Raw genomic sequence first — 20159 nt, 5'->3', positions numbered from 1 at the left:
TAAGACCTCAGAAAGGAAATGCTCTGCTGGTACAACATATTCCAGTTATAGATTTAAAAAGAAAAAGAAAGATCAACATTCATAAACAAAGTCTTGCTGTTACATTCAGGAAATAACCTCATTGCAAACATTACAGACTAAGCAACTTTTCATGAATAAACAGAGAAGGTCATAGGTCTAATCAGTGATTGAATTGATAGATCCATTTTAGAAGTAGTTACACAAATGGTGGCTCACTTATGCTAAGCTAGTTAGCTAAAGTGAACATGGCTGCATAGTAAAGATTACTACATAAACCAATGTAGCAAAGTCAGCTTTAGCAATGTGAGCTTTGGAAAATGTAGCTTTTGCGAACAGATATATAGCTCCTTTATTTACTGCTAAGTTAGCTTAAGCAACAAGAGCTTTAGCAAATATAGCTATACAGATAATGTAGCTTATTTAGCTGCTTTGTGTGCTTAGCTTTAGCTACATTAGTCATGCAGTTATGTTATCGAGGTAACTTGCTAGCTAGCTGCGTTATAATGTTTTCATTGAGGAAGAGCTTTTTTCCTGTAAGCGACTGTTTACTTGGCTTTATTAAACATTTTGTAATTAGGTTTTTCAGGTCAGGTTTATTACTTTTAACTTTTGGTATCCTCATCCTTACTTCGACCTTTTCCCTAACCCTAAATAGAATTTTAATCCAATCTTGTTTTACAGTTTTAGAGTTGTATTTCTGATTTTTCTGATATACGTCAGATGAACAGTCGGTGAGAGTGGTCATCAGATGAATGGTTGTAAATAAACCCTGTCTGACTTGAAACAAGGTTGGTTAGACACTTGCTTGTGTCTTTTACATGACCATATGCCTTTGTTTCCACATCTAAACTGTTTTGACAGTTAAATTTACTAGTAGACATTACAAAAGCTATTGTTGCACAGGACAATAGAGTCATTGTTCACAAGAGCTGTTTTTGCAGTGTGAATTACTATTATTACCATAACTGTCAATTTTAAGCTTTATGCTTCAGCCGAGAAGGGAAACAAGAAGTTACCTTATCTATCATGTATGCCTTGGTGACACTGATGCTGGAGATTACAATAACTGCATTTTTCCTACAGTACATTATATAGAAACATAATTTTTATGAAGTATGGGGGGGAACCAAGTAATGAAAATGGTTGGAGCCAGCCCTGGCTTTTAGTGTTGAAAAACTTCTGCATAAAAATGAGAAATGAAAGATATCAAAGCGTATGTTCTGTAATTATGACATCCATTTGTTTTTTTTTTCTTTAAATAAAATAGTATCAAAGTATACATCATCTATCGCCATACAGCTATAGTATATCAAGATACGATTTATAGTCCACAATTACCAGCCCTGTGTAGAGAGACTTCGAAGATTCTCTCTATCCCATTTGTAGTTGTGATATGTCCGACAGTGCCTGAATGCACCAGGAGCAGATGAGAACCAATACCGTGCCACATCCTGCCGGAGAGAGAGAAAAAAAACCCTCTGTTGAAAAACGAGACGTGAAGCGAAGCGGAGGCTACAAACTCACCGGCACCGGGGCCAGCGTCTACAACAAAGCCTCCTGTGGAATTGAATGAGAGAACAGCTATAAACCTCCAGCCTCAGAGGGAGCAGACTCCAGGTTAACGGCCAGTGTGTTGCAGACAAGAAGCGCAGATGGTGAGTGCTTTTTCTCGTCTGTTTGCACCGTGTGTCTGCAGCCTCCCCTCCCTCTGCTGCTCTCCTCTCTTTTTAGACGAGATGAGGTGAGGTGATGATGCCTGTCCACTCGTTTTACGTTGCGCTAACAGGAGGATATTCTTGAAATATTCACTCCAATGTGAGGTTATTAAAATAGATATAATTGGAAGGTATTTGGAGAGGGGCTTGTTTTGAATTTAAACGCCCGCCGTCGTGCTCCTTAAAATGCTAGCAAGGCGCCGCTTATTTTAACGTCTTTTAGTTAGCTAGCTTGCTGGCTAATTAAAATCAACCAACTAGCTGATTTAAATTATTTAAAGTTTACAAGTAATTCAAGTAATTCTTTGGGTGAGAGTTCTTTTTATGTAACATATATGTATGAAAGTGTCCCACATTATCTACATATCAACCAATTTTGAATAAAATTGTTAGTGTAGTTTGTTTTTATCTCGTTTTTGCACCATAATGCTCTGCCAAATGTGATAGGCTACAGTAGACTCCAACCTGCAAAGTGTTACATAAAGGTGTATCTAAAACAAGCACTGTAAAGTTGTCTGAACTAGGGATTTCCAAGCGAGTTAACCCCTTACACACAAAGCAAACACAGTTCAAGAAGTAAGCACTTAAGGAGGAAATCCACGGTAAACATGTAGGATATGCTGCTGACTACAATACAATGATTAAGATTCAGCTTGGACTTGTAATGCTTACAAATGCATTAGCACTGGTTTGGGTCTCCTACTTTTAATCCCACTTTGGATATTTGCCATTTAAAGAAACATGAGAAACCTGGATAGCTACATCACACTACTCTTATGTTACAGCTTCAGGTTAATGATCATTGCCTTAAGGCACTCATTCCTGCTTGAAAGAGAAGGTGATCAGATGTGGATTTTGCATGCCTTGTTACAGTGTACTTAAGATAGCACACCAAGATTCATCAATATAAGGGCTTGAGCAACAAGAGCAACTCTTTACATGGATAAAATAAGATCATGAAGCAGTGCAAAAATGTTTTTATTTTACTGCACTGCATAGATTTTACCCCCCCATGTAGGGATCAAAAGTATTCATAGCAGTGAAGAAATTCACCTACAACTGCTTAAATATTCAGCTGAGTCACACCAAATGTGAATGGATTAAACGTCTACGTAAACCAGTATCGGATTAAAACCCCAGGTGGAAGAAAACACGTGTTTTCACTCTTCATACACTTTCTTTGTCTGTGTTTGTTTTGTTAAACATATTACACACTGCTCTGTGGTCGGCTAAAACCACTTTTTATCCCTCCCGGGCACCACATTTACACCAGTCTGTCATTACAGCCCTGGCATATGGCTTGGGCTTAAGTAAGTATATGGTCAGTTTCATTTCCTGGCTCTGTCAGTGGGCTGCCTGACTGTAATTCCAGTCAGAGCTGACAGCACAGATTGACACTCTGCTCTGATGAATGATTTACGTCACTGTTCCGGTGGATTTAAAAACCTGTTGTTGTAATGTGACGTATTTATTAAAAAAAAAAAGAGAACAAAAAAGTTATTTTTGTTTTGACAGAAGTCAGAACAAAAGCTGGAGTGAGTACTAATGACGTTTAATTTGTTCGACCATATGCTCCTCTGTTAAAGAACTATCATTAACAGCACAAAAACCTGGTTTGGTAGGCATGTCAGAAGTACCATATGCTGGGAGGAGGGGTGTTTTCCTGCTCTCAGATGTGCAGAAATGGGTCGCAGAGCTGCAGGCAAAATGGCCACAGTTTAGTTTTCTCTTCTTTTATACCTGTCTCTTTCTTTCCTAATTCCAGTCATTAACTCTAGTCAGTAGATGCATTATAAAGCCATATTGATGTGTAAGGAGGAAAAGCACTTTACAGACTGGAAAGATGTGAAAGTTCTCTAGTGTGGTGTAAATTTTATATTCCCTTTTTAATTCGATAGTGTTATGGGTTAAGAAGCACATGAATTTCAGATTTTTAGCAAGCCGGTTGGCCTTTTTTCAGTCATCAGAATCAGATTTATTACCAAAGTACATTTTTAATCGCAAGGAATTTGCCTGGTGGTGGATACAATAAACAAAGAGAAAATAATGTAGGAAAAGGAAAAAAACACGAAAGACATTGAAATATAGAAGTGTACAAATAACTTCACCACACCTGCATTCAAAAACCTGTTAATCCTTCTTTTTAAGGAAGCAAGAATTGTTTAAAGCTCTACTTGAGGAGTTTTAAGTTGATTATAAAAAGGACTGAAGCTATTCTTTTTTGAGCTACAAATTTAAACAAGACCATTAGAATAAACACTGAGTAATTTTCTGATTATTTGTAATGGTTGAAGCCTCTGTCAGAATGAAGGGGTCAAAACCAGGATTAAATGTCTCTGTTAAATTTATTGATTTACATTTTCATGGTATTGTCTGTCAATGAGTTCTACAGTGGAATGAAAATAAATCAGGATGTTTTTGTTTAAAATACTAATTTGCATGTACAAAAAAAAAATCAGCAAATAGGTAAGAGGTGCTGGTTTGTCCACTGAAAAGTCAAAATCAACACAAAAAGTTCTTACAAGAGCTTTAATTGAACCTTTTTTTGTTTAATTCCTATGGCAAATTTAACTCCATCTTAGACTTTACAAGCCAGTAACGAAGTTTTGCTGCTGAGACCAACTCTAACACTTAGCTTATTCCTTTCATTTTGTTTTGTTTAATATTTTGCATTTTTCAGGAGTAATGCTATGAAACTTACAGAAATCAGGTTTATGACAGCTCAGCTGCACTAGCGTTCCTACATTAAGTCAAGTATCAATGAGATGTTCAAATCCGATATTGCTTTATTGCGCTTAGCTAAAGTGCCTACGTGAATTAGATTTCTGTATTTTGGTGTGGTTCCTCTTTTCTAACGGCACTTGCCCACGGTTTAAATCTGTCTGTAAATGTACTCAGTGTAAATTATGGAAATAAAAATGAAAGGGCACAAACATTGCTTTGCATCCCATCAATGTCTGCGCTTATGTGGTTGCACAGTATGCAAACTCTGCTGCCAGTTGGCTTTCAGTCAAAACAATAACAAAATATGACATCTGATGATCTGCCCATCTCTGCTTACCTCATGTTTTGAATTGAAGACTCTTCTATTGAAAGTGCATGACAAAATGTATATTAACTAAATGATAAACCACCATAATGGATTCATGGATTATTTTAAGATCATGAGGGAGAAAATCAGTTAAAAGTGGCCTTCCTGTAGTTTGGTCACGCCCCATGTGCGCGTATGGCCCGGGTTCAAGTCCGGCCTGTGGCTCCTTTCCCACATGCTCACCTCCACTCTCTCATCCCTGTTTCCAAATCTATCCACAGTCCTTTTCTTTAAATAAAGGCATATAAAAAATGGCCTTCCTTATTTGCACTACAAGCTATTCACAAAGGATTCACAGACTTTTTGCACCATTCACAGGGATGGACATTTTAGCAGGCTTTCTCCCTTAATATGTGAGACTCCTCCATGTAACAAAAACAGTGGTTTTCTCTTAAATCAGTATGCTGTGCTATGCTAATTGAGTGTAGATTTTCTTGAAAAGAAATTTCAATTTGAAGTTGCAAGTAAGCCACAAAGGTAGGTGACCTAGTTATATCTAGTAGAGGTTGGGGCTGGAGTTACGTGTTAAAGGTGGCAGCCTCCAGGGGCAGTTCACACTAACTTATTGTAGCAGTCTTTGACCTGACATCCACTGTTTACACAGCAATGCTAAATATTTCGTGTCTGTCACAGCAGCTCTAGTATGGCGGCTGCCATGGCAAGATATATGCCATTACAGATTCAAGAATTGAGAATTTCCCTGGTTTTGACGCTTTTGGAAATGTTTGAAATAATGTGAGTACTCAACATAGGAAAAAATGTATTTATATAATGTATGAGTAGTCAGTTAGTTAACTAACATTTCACCACACCAGCCACCATCACAAATTAAAGTCAGAAGAATCTATTTATAGCAGCTTTAAAAATCTAGTTTTAAACTTTGGGAAATGACTATTTAAGATAACCTTTTGAAGTCTTGGAACACTTAATTCCCAATCCTTTACTTTCCTCAGTCTGTTTTCTGTTGGCTTTAGTTTGTGATGGAAACTCCACAGGGCTGATATTTTCAAGCAATATTTTTTAAAGACGGGATGGGACATGTTATCCTGAATTCCTGTCCTTTAGGAGAACTTGGTTGTGAATTGTTTCTCTCTTTTCTTGCTTGTGATAACATCTGATCAGCCGTAGCCCTTGAGGCTGTTACTTCTTCTCTGCTCTCAGTAAGGTAGAGAAGGCAGCATCCCCCTGGCTGTGTCAACTCATCACAGGCAGCAGGTATAAAGCACATTCTTTCACAAACCATCTCTGGTTTGGTTCTTTGCAATTTAAGATGCTGCAGCATACCTGCTCTATCTGTATTTATGAGCATTACAAACCTGAACTCCAGTAGGGCAAAGGTCAGTGCACAGAAATGATCTATGATTCCAGTTTCTTTGAGGATACCTATTGTAGTTGGCCTTCTGTTTATGAATCAAAAACAGTCCACAACCATGTTTATAGCTTGGTAATAGACAAGCTAATTACATGACCCTGACATTAACAGCCAGACCACCCCCAGGCAGCTTCTTCAAAGAACTGACTAAGGTATCACTGAGGGCTTTTCCATGCAAGTTACAGACACTGCAGTGCAAAACGTAAAGCTCTGTAAGCAAAACTCACTGAGTGCTGACTTCAAGTGAAAAATTAGCATCACAGTTTCTGTCTGAAAGGGTAACCAGCTTCTCTGAAACCAGTCATATATGGTAAAGTAGTGTGTTTTTTTGTGTTTCTTTCACTTTTGAGAAGCGGCTGTTCTCCCTTGAGTCGACATAACAAAACAGAAAAAACACTTCTGTTAATGGAAAATGTGATTAAACTCCAAATCATATAGAACTGATCTGATTAGTTGATTAACCAGCAAGAGGATCAAGTGAAAAGTAATCTGCAACTGTTCTTATTTTTTTAAACAAAAATGTAAAGAATTTGTAAGTTTTAGCCTCCTGTTTTGTACACATTTGTTCTTTCTCATTGACATTTTACACCTTACCTTGGCTCCAGAGAATGTGTTATTTAGATTTTTACTATTTCTGATAATTAATAGACCAGAGGATAGTCCTAGTGTATTTATGTGAAGTTCTGGGTCAGTAGTTGCCACATTTAAGAGCTTTTGATATCATAAGTCTATCTGTATGATATGTATAATATGTTAAAAACTGCAGAGGTACAAATTATTTGACATACAGAACAACCATCCCTACTGCCCAAGTAAATGCCATTTTATAGGAAATGCAGTTTTGGACTTGGCCTTAGCTTCAAAAATTGGTGTTTTATAACATAATCTTCCCCAAGTGCTGTGTGTACCAATGAAGAAATAATCCATTCAGACTAAGGGTGTTACCGGACTGCCATTTCAATTTTCGGCTAAGCAGATAGTTCAATTGCATTTAACTGACTAGTCTAAAGTGGAAGAAAAGCTCAGAAAACAGTCAAATTCATCACAGGGCCTTTGTGTCAGTGGGTATACAATGTAAAGCTGCTGTGCCTAGCACAGTGTGGCTAAAGTTAGCAGCTAGCTCCGGCATCCTTAAAGCCTATATACAACTTGGTTTCTGTATTCTAGTTCAAAACACTGCCATACCACGCTGTTCTAACTACATACAGGAGGCTTCATTGCATTTTTTTAAAGAACATTTGACTGGGATTTCAGGCTTGCGTTTTTTTTTTTTAAATATGCGTAATTAGTTATGCTAACTCGTAAAGCCTTGTGCTAGCTAATTTAATATCCGAATTTAGCCATTTAGCTCACTAACCACGGACATCCATAATTAAGACCAAGACTGTTTTTTGAACCAGGCTGGAAACAATTTTATTTCTGCTTTTAAGATGACAGTATTCACTCATTCATCATTAAATCTGTTTAGATAACGGTTTCCATTTTGACCCTGACGGCCTCCCCCCAGGAGGAAGTGGAAAAGACATGTCTGTCAGACATTTGACACTGTTTGCCTCCACACTCAGAAAACTGCCCTGTCACTTTTTCATTGCATACAGGAAGTATAAACAGAAGGAGATGCAGTAACTGACCAAACATGCTAACACAAACTCCCAGATGTGATTAGTCTGCAGACATGTGGTGAACCTTCATGTGCACTCTTCCCACGCAAGTCAAGCGTCAAAACCCCACAGTAGGCTTCTTCTCCATCAGACCCTGTATTGTTTTTAGTTTCTGTACTAGACTTTTTCTTCTTCTCTGGCATTCTGTCCACATATTTTGCTTTGTCTCTTCATGTTCACCGTTATTGATGGAAGCTTGCCGTCAGGAGAAGCCTATATATCTTCGCTGCAGCAGCTGTTTTAGCTCTTGGATCTGTGCCATTGCTCGCAGGGCCACAAAGTGCAATATATGGTGAGATGCTATCTGCACAAATATTAAACTGAAGGCTTGTGGTTTATGACGCAAGTACAGGCTGGAAATTTTCTGTTTTGATTAAAGTCAGTCTGACTTACGACTTAAAAGATGGGCTTTCTGTGCTGTTTAGTTGAGGTTCTTCATATTTGTTCTGTTGTTTTCCACTCCCTTGTCCTGAATGATTAAGCAATGATCATGTCTCTAAAAATAAGGTATGAGAGAGTGGGAGCCTTGTTATAATGACATAAGACATTTGTTAATATAGCGCCTGCCTTCCCTTCTATGGGGATGTTGCAGTGTATCGTGGGTATTCAGCTATGATCAAGTGTGAAGCGGGGGGTTTATCAAAGGGTGTTGTGTTCAACAGAGCTAGGAAACTGACGAGAGCAAGTACGTTTTCCCATTTGAGCTATTCATAAACAAGTTGACCATATAGTTTTGTTAATAGCCTTTAAAATTGTCAAAGTGTTCCAAATGTTTTTTTTTCTTGTCAGCAGATAGCCTACGTAAACACTGAGATTAAACAAGAGGAGTCTGGTTTATACGTTTGGCATCTGTTTGACATCACAAGCAGTGAAAAACTTGCACACATTATTTTGATGTTGCATGCTGTCTAAACTAGATCCTCAGATTCTCCTCTCATTACTTCTTGTCCTGATTTTGACACAAAAAGGGCAGATTTGAGGTCATTTAACTCTCTTGTCACATGGGTGGCCTGCAGCCTCAGGGGGAAAGGCATTAGGATCTGTGAAAGCAATACATCCTCGATACAGGAGGCTAAACACAAATCAGAACATTTAAAGAGGAGATGAAACTGTGTAGTGGCCCATTACTGATAGCTTATTAAAGGATTAGTTGGGAAACATACTTAATTCTTACAAATGCACTGGCTGGAACAGAGGATTAATACTACTCTCATGTCTGTATTGCAAGTATGCTGCTCAGCTTTTTATAAAAACTTGAATGTTTGGAAGAGCAAATACAGTTATGCCATATGGGAATAAAATACCACATCTTAAATTTAAGAATTAAAAGCTTATTTCCAGAGGGGCAGTCATTTTTTATCTATTTTTGCAATGTATCATGCAAGATCAATCAAATGCAAAAAAAAATTTTTTAAGTGCAATAAATGAGAAAGTCTGGGTTTGTTAATGTTTTCAACACTTTGCTACTTTTCATTGTGTTAAAATGATTGTAACTAAAATGAATGAAAGTACAGAAAAGTACCAGATCTTTGGGGGGAAACCTACAGACAGGTTTGTGCAGATAAAGGCATAACAAGGAAGGTTTCTGGCAAACAAATTAATGGGATTAAGAGAGCAGCTGCTAAAAGGCCTTTACAAAGCAGAAAATTGGTATTTGAAGCTGTTGGTGCCTCTGGAGTCCCACAAACCTTAAGGTGTGGGATCTTCCAGAGGCTTGCAGTTGTGCATAATCCGACTATTGGCCACCCCTAACCGATGCTCACAAGCAGAAACGGTTGCAGTGGGCCCAGAAATACATGAAGACTAATTTCAAATTTAATTTCAGTCTCGTTTGTGAGAGCCATGCAACCCTGGATGGTCTAGATGGAGATAGTAGTGGATGGTTGGTAGATTGCCACCATGTCCCAACAAGGCAAGGAGGTGGCGGAGTCATGTTTCGGGCCAGAATCATGGGGAGAGAGCTGGTAGGCCCCTTTAGATCCCGTCCACATGGACACGACAGAAACGGCTTTTTGGGAGGCCGTAAACACTACTTTTTGAAACCGGGTCACAGAGTGAACAAATCTGTAAACGACTACGATTGGTCTCTGTTTGGACAGCCAACCACATCTTTCTTGAAGCGATTACGTCATACATAGCGTAGCCCATGGACGATGCATGCGCATGTCAAACCAAAACAACAATGGTGCAGAATCGTGCTGCAGAAGCTATTGAGCTTATTATGGCTTTTATAGCAAAATCGGATGCTCCTTTATCTCCACCAAGAACAACATACACCAGCTGTTCTTAAATCCAACACAGAGAACAACCAGAAGGGCAACCAGGAGAAAGTTTTGCAGTTGTCTGTGATCTTCCTCTCACTTTTGGTGCATTTCTGTGGCAGTGTTACAGCGCCACTTACAGGCTTGGCATACATACTACAGCATTTTCAGTCGTTTTCAGTGGTTCCGTGCTTACATGGACGTTTCCTGAAACGATCCCACATTTTTGGAAAACTTTTTCAAAACAAAACGGAAATATAACATTTTCGTCTCTGTGTGGACAAGGCCTTAGGGTCCCTGAAGGATGTGAAAGTGACCTCGGCAAGGTATAGAGTTTCTGACTGACCACTTTCTTCCATGGTACAAAAAGAAGAACCATGCCTTCCGTAGCAAAATTATCTTCATTCATGATAATGCACTATCTCATGCTGCAAAGAATACCTCTGTCATTGGCTGCTATGGGCATAAAAGGAGAGAAACTTGTGGGTGGCCCCCATCCTCCCCTGACCTCAACCCTATTGAGAACCTCTGGAGCATCCTCAAGCAAAAGATCTATGAGGGAGGGAGGGAGGCAGTTCACATCAAAACAGCAGCTCTGGGAGGCTATTCTGACATCTTGCAAAGAAATTAAAGCAGCAGGTTTGTCAGGTAGTGCTCACAGATAACCAGTGGATTGAGCTGGGACATTCTACAAAGGGGCTTGAAGGCTTGCGTTGAAAGCACTGCTAATGTTGGCCACTTTCTGCAACCCAACCTTGCACCGTTATAGTAGGAAGTTAGTTTACATAGCCACAGCCACATTCCTTACAACAGTCTGCTTTTCAACAACAACGTCATGTAGTAATACAAGTTAAATGACCTATAATGGCGATATCACAAGTCAAAGTCTTGGATAAATGATATGTCACAAGTTGTACAAATACTGCATCATAATATCACATCACAGCAGAAATAAATGGGATCTAATAAAACAGTCAGTATTCACACTAATATTTCTAACTATTTATTGATCACAAGAACTAATCCCACTTTTAAATAATCTTGTCACATATTTAGTTCTTTACTCTTACTGTGAAGGACCCTCTTCAGTTGTTATTGATAAACTAAGCTTACCCACAGTGACTGGTTGCTTCATGTTTACCCCACAAACAAGGTAGAGGTGTCAATCTTTTCCCAGAACTATTTATGAAAATAACATCAGCGTCAACATCCCTGCAGCATCGGCACACAGAAACACTATTCTAGAGATGCAGACATGTGCAGGTGGCATTAGAAACTGAGGCGAGGACTTGATGCTGTGAGCAACTAAGAGTAGAACCTCTGTTGAAAGAAAGATTTCACCACTTGTGTGAAAGTGGTCTTTGTTTGGTGAGATGCAACTCTCCAGCTGGCTCTGGCTTCTCACACAAATTACTTCACGGTTAAAATGGTGCTGCTGGGACTTTCAGAGCTAATTAATGACACTACAAACCTTCTTTTATGTATCTGTTGAAACACCTTTTTCTGTGCGTAGAAGGCCTTACATTTCTTGTTCATGTATTTTTTTTAAGCTGTTTTGTAAAAATGTACTTTTTCACATAAGCTGAAGCCGTCATGCTGGAAAAATGGTTCCTTGCAGTCATTTATCAAGATGAAAGTCAGTTTGAGTGAAGACTTCAACTCTACCAGACAGAGGAAGCCACATGTGTCACAACAGCTTCCTGCCACTTTCAGGCTGTTTGTGACTTTGGAGACTTGTGTACATATAAGGCAAACTAAGACAAGATGGCACAAGCTAATCTGAAGTCTTCCTGGATGCCTGTGTATGTGTGTTTTTGGAAGGCATGCCTGGCCCCTAACAGGGTTATTTCTCAAGCTGTTTTTTCTCCAAAGGAAAAAAAAACTTTGGTAATTCTTTGCCTTCACTCAGATCCTTATTTGGCTACTTCAATTTCATGATTTCATACACACAAATTGAGAACCTGTTGACCTCTTTTTCCTTCTCTCACGGCCTCAACCAGAAGTAAACCTTGTCTAAGACTTCTATGTGGAAACTTAACCCTTTCCTGCTTGAATTTTAGACAATTTTGAGATGATCAAAGTCATCCTGGTGTTACAGCACAACAGGAAATGGTGTTGAATGCAGCCTGTGCGATAACCAGCAATGTAAACTGTACGCTCACCACAGCAGCATCAAATCAGCTGAGCTCAAGAGGACTCAGGGATGAAGGGGAGGGAGACTATTGAGACTGAATTGATTGCATCTGCAGGAAGCTGCATGGCTTCACTAGTAATGAGCCAATCATTTCAAAAGCATGTCATCCGGTTCTCACCAGCACAGACAACACCCATGGTGTTCCTCCTGTTCAGTTGTTTGATAGCGCGTTAAGGCTGAAAGTTCAAATATATCATGCAAATGACTAAACGGAAGAACAGTTATACTTTAGATGCTTATCTAACTTATCTAAGATGGCCACTGTGATCGTTTACAAAAGAAGCCAACCCGCGATGGGTTTTTTGAAATAATTCTGTTGTAGATTTTAAAAGTAGAACATTCTCTCAGAAAAGAATATTCCCCAAAGCATTATTGTCTTAAAAGGATTTTTAATGAACAAAGTTTTCAGATCAGTGCCTAAATAAAATATGTCGATACCAATATGCTGTACTTGACAGGTGCATATTGGCTTATAATATCAGCAGGATGGCATACCTGACAGGTTGTTGTACAGATAAGGGAGGACATTATGACACCATGTGTTTGAGAAACTTCATATTTGTGTTATCACAGATTCTGTCTTTTTATATTGAAAGACTTAACTCTAGTATGGTTGTGAAATAGGTATTTCTGGCACAACTTCACCAACTTTCAAGGTGTATGGAGGATAAAAATGTCTTCAAGGACTTAAGAACTATTCAGGTATTTCAGAGTATAGTAGTTCTTTTATGATTTATTCTAATTTGGACATTACTGATCCTGTGCCTTCTGTGTTTGGGCATGGACATGCAGCCTCATGTCCTTATATAGGCATAAAAGAGGCTTTCTATAAGCTAGTTAGGACAAAAGTGCATGTGCATCATGCACAGGCATTCATCAATGTTGGAACACAGGTTTTAACAATTCAGTATTTTCATGAAACCATTGTAGGTTTCTCTTCGAAACTTTTAAAGAACAACTTAAATAAAAAATGAGAAAGAAACTGGTGACTGAGGCCCATTCCTCTAACATGCACTTGTCCTTTGAAAAAGCATTTATTTTTAAATCTTTAACAATGTTTTTGTTGTTTTAAAAACACTTGGTATGGAAAAGTATCAACATTTTGACAGTCTCGGCACAAATACACTGGCATGTGTCAGTTTTTGTGTGCCTTAGATTGTATGCAGGGGTTTGCTTGCATTCCTAGTACTTCTATTTTTGTTGCTATGGAATCAAAGCAGGTATTTAAAATGTTTGGGTTTTACTAGAACCTTATCAAGGTTGAAAAATCTGATATTATGACAACCTTATCTCTAGTTGCATTTGCTTGGAAATGTGTGAAACATCAGTGCTTGATGCAAACTGAATAATTTATGCTTGTCATGGCTGTGATGCATTTTGAAAGAGAAGAAGAACAAGAACAAGAAGTTTAGATCATTTGTTAACTGTAGTTTGAACTTAGACGGCATTAACATTGAAGTTAAACACAATGTCCTTTTACAGCCACTAATACATGTACCTCCAGATGTTAACTGACAATCTGTGATCCCGGTGAGTTCAAAACTGTTGTCTATTACTATATTCGACAACTGATAGAAATACCTACCTTTTCAGGTCAACACTTTTATGAGAAAGTTCACTTCAGGTTGGGATCAAGGATCACTCAGGCTGGCTGTTATTTTCTTATTTTGCATTCAACAGGCAGTGTTGCAGGTCAAGAATAATAGACCCTAAAATTCAAGGATCAGCAGCAGCCTCTGGTGCTAAAGATCACCATCTCTCTTCTACTCTGGTTGCAGACCCTCAGCCCCCACTCACCCCCCTTCACCATTTCCTCCAGCTCCAGCCGAACTGCCTTACATAACAGGGTTTTAGCAAAGTCTGCAGTGGACTTTTCCCTCGCCTAAACAGAAGCTGCCCTTCTTTCCTGCACACTGGCTTTTCTGTGGCAGTTACTGCATGCACGTCTGAATGCCCCCCTCTCTCTGTGCATTATTCGCTTGAACTACCTGCTAGTTAAAGATGTAGTTCTTGTTGGAGACCATGAAGGCAGACACTGCCATTATAGCTCTGTAACTTCCTCCAAGCTTATCTTTTTCTTCTTGGCCTCTTGAGAGCCTGGGGGGTTGTTGGGGGTCTTTCCATTGCTCTTGTAATCATGACCTAAACTGTAATTACCTACAGAAACATGAACACCCAGAGTGAGAATAGGAATGTGGGGAAATCTTAAAAAAACAAAAAAAAAAAACAGCATGAGACTTGGAAATTAAAGATTAGGTTGCAGGGTTCGGGGAAAGAAATGCTTAATTACATGTTTGGGTTACAAAAACAAACATTTTGGCTAAGAAAACTCCTTATATTTCTCAGGGACTTTTGTGATACTGCTCTGTAATGTTCCTTGACTGCAAGGCTGGTTCTGTAAGGCTATGTTGAGGGCAGCCCCATGCAGAGAGCCCAACAGTTCAGCTCACATGACCAGACAGAAGGCACCTGATCCTCTCCCAGGGGTGCAAAGAGACAGATGGAGCAAACAGAAAGAGAGGTAGAAAACAAGGGATCAGATTTAACAAACTAACACGCCACTAGAGGTAATATGAGGACAGTGAGGAATATACTCACCAACCACTTTATTTCGTACACTCATTTAACTGCTCATTTACAGACATTACCTAAATGCTTTGGTTTCTTCCTTGTGATTGGCTGCTGGATATTTGCATTAATGATAATTTAAACAGGTGCACCTTATAAAGTCATCAGTGAGTGTTTTGTACTGAAAGCATTTTATATTTTTTAAATACATTTGACTTCATTTGTTTAAAGTTTGTTTTCCCTTTGTTTATCCAGGACACCAGGAACACCACTGAAGAGAAACCCGTCCAGCGATCCAAGGTAAACATGTCTTTTCTTCCTCTTCATAGTTTTCTCTTGTGCTTCTCTACGCCACTTCACATTCATCAGCCTTTGATCTCAGGAGTGAACAGAGGAAGTCTTTCCTGCATGTCATGTCTTTTTTAACACTGGCTTTTTTTTTTTACTCATGAAGGAAGGCAGCTTAGACTTCTACTTACTTTATTGACTATGTAGTAAAATGGATGTCTCAGTTGTATGAAAGTGAAGCCAAAATTCACCCATCAAGGATGCAGATATTTTATAACCTGACACGCCAGATGGATTTGTTTCACACATCCATCTGGGAAAGCTTCAATAGGAAACGTTTGAGAAAAGGCAGAGGTTTTGAAAAAAAACTCGGAGTGTGATTTGGTGAATGTTCTGTCTGTGACATCTCTACGGGCCAATCAGAGCAACAAAACACGTGACATAGCAGCTATCGAGGTGCGCATGTGCAGCTACAGGGAATAGCGCGAGACAACAACTCATTGCTGTTCTTTGTTCTTCTTTTAACGAAGAAATGTCGTCAAGTTCTGATAAAACTGTCGCTTTAGCAGCATCCACACTAATCTCTTCCTCCTTAACTGCACCAGCTCTTGTTGCTGCTTGTTTACGTCACGACTCTGCTGCGCCTGAAAGTACTACCCCTCATCGCTGATTGGTCCTGTCACTTTTTAACCGGGCCCAAACGGTTCAGATGAGTGCTTTGCTAGATGGATTCACCAGTGAACAACAAGGAAACAGGCATATCCATCTGTTTGCAAGGTTAGAGATTTTATGTAGGTGAAGAAATTTGAAGCCATGGCATGGGCATTAGGGAGCTGGTTACAGATACAACACACCTGTTTGAAGCAGACATGTTGATGGAAAATTATAGAGATGGAAAAGGTACATGACTATTGTACTCAAGTGAAAGGATAGTTACTCTGGTAAATTTTACTCAAGTACTGTTTAAAGTACTGGTCTATAAATCTACTCGGGTACAAGTAGAAAGCTAATGATTTAAAGTTTACTCAAAGCACTAAGTAGCTACTGAGGTGCTGTACAGTAAAATATCTTTCCCTATTGTCAAATAGATCCCCAACCAGGTTGTTCAGATAAAGTTGCACCTCTATGATAAAGCAAAATGCACAGCAAAGTTGACAGTGTTAATGAAGCTCATATGGAGTTAACACTTGAAAAGTGGCTATTGAGGTCCACATTACATATAGAATATTGTTAGCCTCATAGCATAATCGCCGAAGTCATTTTTTTGGCCAAATTGTGATATCTGCCTAACTCTACTGTCCTAACGCAGCTGATTCATTGCACCTTATTGCATATATCCTCAGCAAATCAGAGTGTTTGCCACAGTCCATAATCACTATATGCCTAAATCATCTATTAATTATAATCTTGATTATGTATTAAGTCACCTTTACTTGTTTACTAGTCCTTGTTGTGGCTTTTCTTTTATAAGGAACTTGTTCACACATCTGGTGTTATGGTATAAATAAAAAAATCCTATGTGTTTGCCAAGATATGTGTTTTTTCTTTTTTCCTGAAAAACTTTAAATATGACTAAGGCAGTTATGATATGAGGCTAACAATATGCACTATGCATCCTTCAGGAGCACTTAAAGTCACGGGGTCTAACTCATTGGATAACTTCGCTCATGGTGCAAATGTGTCTCACATCAAAAACAACAACAATCCACCAGAAGCATGAGCAAAAGAACACCAGCAGGGATCACTGTACAACAGAAAACAACCAAACACATCTAAACAACATCTAAGCATTCTGCCCAAGGTCATGATGAGGAACCCTGCCCACACATCCTCCCAGATGAAACTGCAGTGGGCGGAGCTTAGATCAGTTGATGCTTGTTGAACTGAACTGGTGGATCAACACTGTCAAATAACTCGTAACACATAATACTATTTCTCTCAGAGTGGAGTTAAAATGACACTTCGGAAGTTAAAATTAACTCTGAAGTGTTTAACCCTGAGATATCAACACTATTTCACTCCGCCAAGGAGGTTATGTGATCGGCAGTGTTTGTTAGTTTGTTTGTTAGTTTGTTTGTTAGCAATATAACTCAAAAAGTTATGGATGGATTTTGATAAAAAATTTTCAGGAAATGTCAGAAATGGCATAAGGAAGAACTGATTAGATTTTGGGAGTGATACAGATCACTGTCTGGATCCAGGGATTTTTTAAAGGGTTCTGTTCTATTGGGAGATAGGGCTAATGGCTGAGGTCAGCGCTCTCCAAGTGCTTTTCTAGTTTTTACTGTGTACAACAGCTGTTTCTGGATGTGATGTAGAATCATTCTCATACTCAAAAAAGTGAAAACACCCAAAATAACTGCTTAATTACAGTAATCTGAGTAAATGCAATTTGTCACTTTCCACCCTTGAAATTATATAACTGTATAGTTGATTTTTGTTTTTCTTCCTCTACTCCATTAATCTGACTGAGAGGAGCTCTATAAGGAACTGCATTTGTCCTCAGACCTATCAGTCATTGTGATATTTTACACTTTTTGAAAAGAATGAATATATAAAACTATTACAAATAATGAATACTTGACATGACTCAGTGTGAAATGTATTATAGATGTTGTCAAATACCAGGATTTTATGCTTCAATAGAAGTCTAGTAAGTCATACTAGATATATTTACACTTTGAAATCATGACATTAAAAATACAAGTCCTTGCTCTCCAATTTTGGGTGATTCTGCACTTTGAATTGTCAAAATATGCAGGAAACTTAATGCATATTATGGAAATTGCACAAATGTTTCAATAGTACAGAAGTATTGCCAATATTTTTTGCAATTTATGTGTTATATTAGGTAGAAATAATTTTTTTAAGTTCTGGTACTTCTCAGTACTGTAGAACAATAAAAAACAGAGACTGTATTAGCCTATTTAAACATGAGAACTACCATGATAGACTGGGCTTTTGACAAAAAAAATTGGTGTAAGATTTATCTAGGTTTGTTAAACAATTAGAATTTTTAATGATGATTTTCATGATTGATTTACTTTGGTTTTTGATTTTCAATTTCCACTGTTTTTTAGACTGATTTTGTTTCATTTTGGAATTTTGCACTTTCTTAAACTAAGGATAAATGATGTCTTGTCTAGATAAGTCTGGCTTTTATTTGACAGAATAAGGAAATCAAAAATTGTGACATTAACTTAACCACAGAAAGAGGAACTTGTTCTGGAGTAATGAGGAAAATAAGGGAACAGGAAAATACCACATGGTGCAGATGACTTTTGACTTGTCCACTGAGCTGTCTGTGAGTTTTTTAGAGTAAAATGAGACATTCAGAGGAGCAGGGGTGCCTTTATTGTACATCACTGTGGCTGCACGAAAAAACTGATGTGGCTTAACCAATGTTTGTTAAAAAGGTTAATAAAGCATGCCATTAATACAAATATTAATGCACTTATGGACCTTAGTTGAATTGCATTTAATGCATTAATACTGATAGCCCTAATTTCAACATTATAGTTTGCCCCATGTCCCATCTGTTAACATGGGTACAGTGAGGTTTATGAGTGACACTGCAACCAGTCAGCAGGGGGTGCTCTAAATATTTTGGCCTTATTTGTAAGTGACTGTTTCTCTGTCCATCTTTGATATCAAGCTTGTGTTTTTTAATGTTTAGTCTGTTTCTCTGCTCAGTCCTTCAGCTTTAAAACCCCAAAGGAAGTGTGCACATCATGTGAGAAGACAGTCTACCCAATGGAGAGATTGGTTGCCAACAACATGGTCTTCCATTCGACATGCTTCTGCTGCAAGCACTGCAATGCCAAACTCAGGTAGCTTCACAAAGTTAATGTTTTTCTCTGTTTCCTTCTTCACTCCTTTTCAGTTTGTCTAACACTCTGGTTCTTCCCCTCTATCCCGGCAGCCTTGGCACCTTTGCGGCTCTTCAAGGTGAATTCTACTGTAAACCCCACTTCCAGCAGCTGTTCAAAAGCAAAGGCAACTACGATGAGGGCTTCGGACGCAAACAGCACAAAGAGCTCTGGGCCTCCAAGGAGACAGATAATATAACAAAGACGGCATAATCATGTCTGCCTGTTGCCCCATCCCTTGCCCTGTCTCTTCCTTTATTTCCTCCCCTCCTTACACCTCCAATACATCACGATGAACACGTGCCACATGTACTGGGGCACTGTTAAATCACCCACATGCTCACTTGCTTTTGTAAGGCCGTAAGAACAGATACATGCACAAACAGACAGGAAAAGACTGGCCAGTCGTAATCACTTTGAAATAATTTGGGGATAACTCTAGGTTTGATTTAATAAATGTGTATTTTCTTATTTCCTGCTCTGAATTGTTAGATGATTGTGACCAAATGCCTTCTCTGGAATGGGGAGTGAACTAATAATCATTTTTCTTTTTTTTAATTCCTTTTTTTTTCATCCTTTTATTTTTGAGTAAGTAATGTGTGCTCAGGCAAACATATCAGAGGGGTTACAGAGCATTCATGTTTTGCAGTAGAGCATAAACTCAGGTCAATTTCACCCAAGAATTTCTAACGCGCATCATTCATTTCAGCAAAATAACACAAAGCTAATAAGAGTCCTCAGTATTTTGACTTTGCTGTCAGACACATTATGTCAGTTTGTCAGTTTTCATATATTTGAGGAACAAACAGGGTACAGAGTACTGTAACATAACCGTACACATCAGCAACAGCTCACCTCTTGCATTTTTAATATTTGTGTTCTTATTTTTGTTGCTTCATCCCATGTTTTGTTCTTATTTTATTGAGAGAGTCTTATCCATGCATGTTGGGATGACTGAGTCTTAATAGCCTTATCTTACGACTGTATCGATCTTTTTGTGTCGTGAATGATTTATTTGTCTACATGATACATTTCAAATCACTTTTTAGGTTTTTTCTTTTAAAAGTACTTGAGTTTGGATTCAATCGATGTTACAGCAGAAGTTTGATCCTCTCTGGG

At 38.5% G+C, this 20159-nt stretch overlaps 1 protein-coding gene across 2 annotated transcripts; it reads left to right on the top strand.

Moving 5' to 3' along the window:
• Positions 1–1485: 1485 nt before the first annotated feature.
• Positions 1486–19511, top strand: limd2 (LIM domain containing 2). 2 transcript variants are annotated; one of them, XM_041817333.1, is made up of 4 exons: positions 1486–1676; positions 15139–15183; positions 18865–19001; positions 19094–19511. In XM_041817333.1, exons 1-4 carry the CDS (start codon positions 1674–1676, stop codon positions 19251–19253), a joined length of 345 nt encoding a protein of 114 aa, XP_041673267.1. In that variant the 5' UTR covers positions 1486–1673; the 3' UTR covers positions 19254–19511. The 2 variants fall into 2 exon arrangements, with proteins under 2 accessions (XP_041673267.1, XP_041673268.1); XM_041817334.1 differs by lacking the exon at positions 1486–1676 and adding an exon at positions 8050–8152.
• The last annotated feature ends 648 nt before the right edge of the window (positions 19512–20159 follow it).

The sequence above is a fragment of the Cheilinus undulatus genome, linkage group 21 (genome assembly GCF_018320785.1).
Source record: "Cheilinus undulatus linkage group 21, ASM1832078v1, whole genome shotgun sequence".
Lineage (NCBI taxonomy): Eukaryota > Metazoa > Chordata > Actinopteri > Labriformes > Labridae > Cheilinus > Cheilinus undulatus.
This window is presented reverse-complemented; position numbering and strand designations above follow the sequence as displayed.

Bases quoted from the DNA above. Each gene is read 5' to 3' on its own strand.
- limd2 (XM_041817333.1), top strand. The intron at 15,184-18,864 runs GTAAACATGTCT...TTCTCTGCTCAG, and splicing joins AACCCGTCCAGCGATCCAAG to TCCTTCAGCTTTAAAACCCC. The intron at 19,002-19,093 runs GTAGCTTCACAA...CTATCCCGGCAG, and splicing joins CACTGCAATGCCAAACTCAG to CCTTGGCACCTTTGCGGCTC.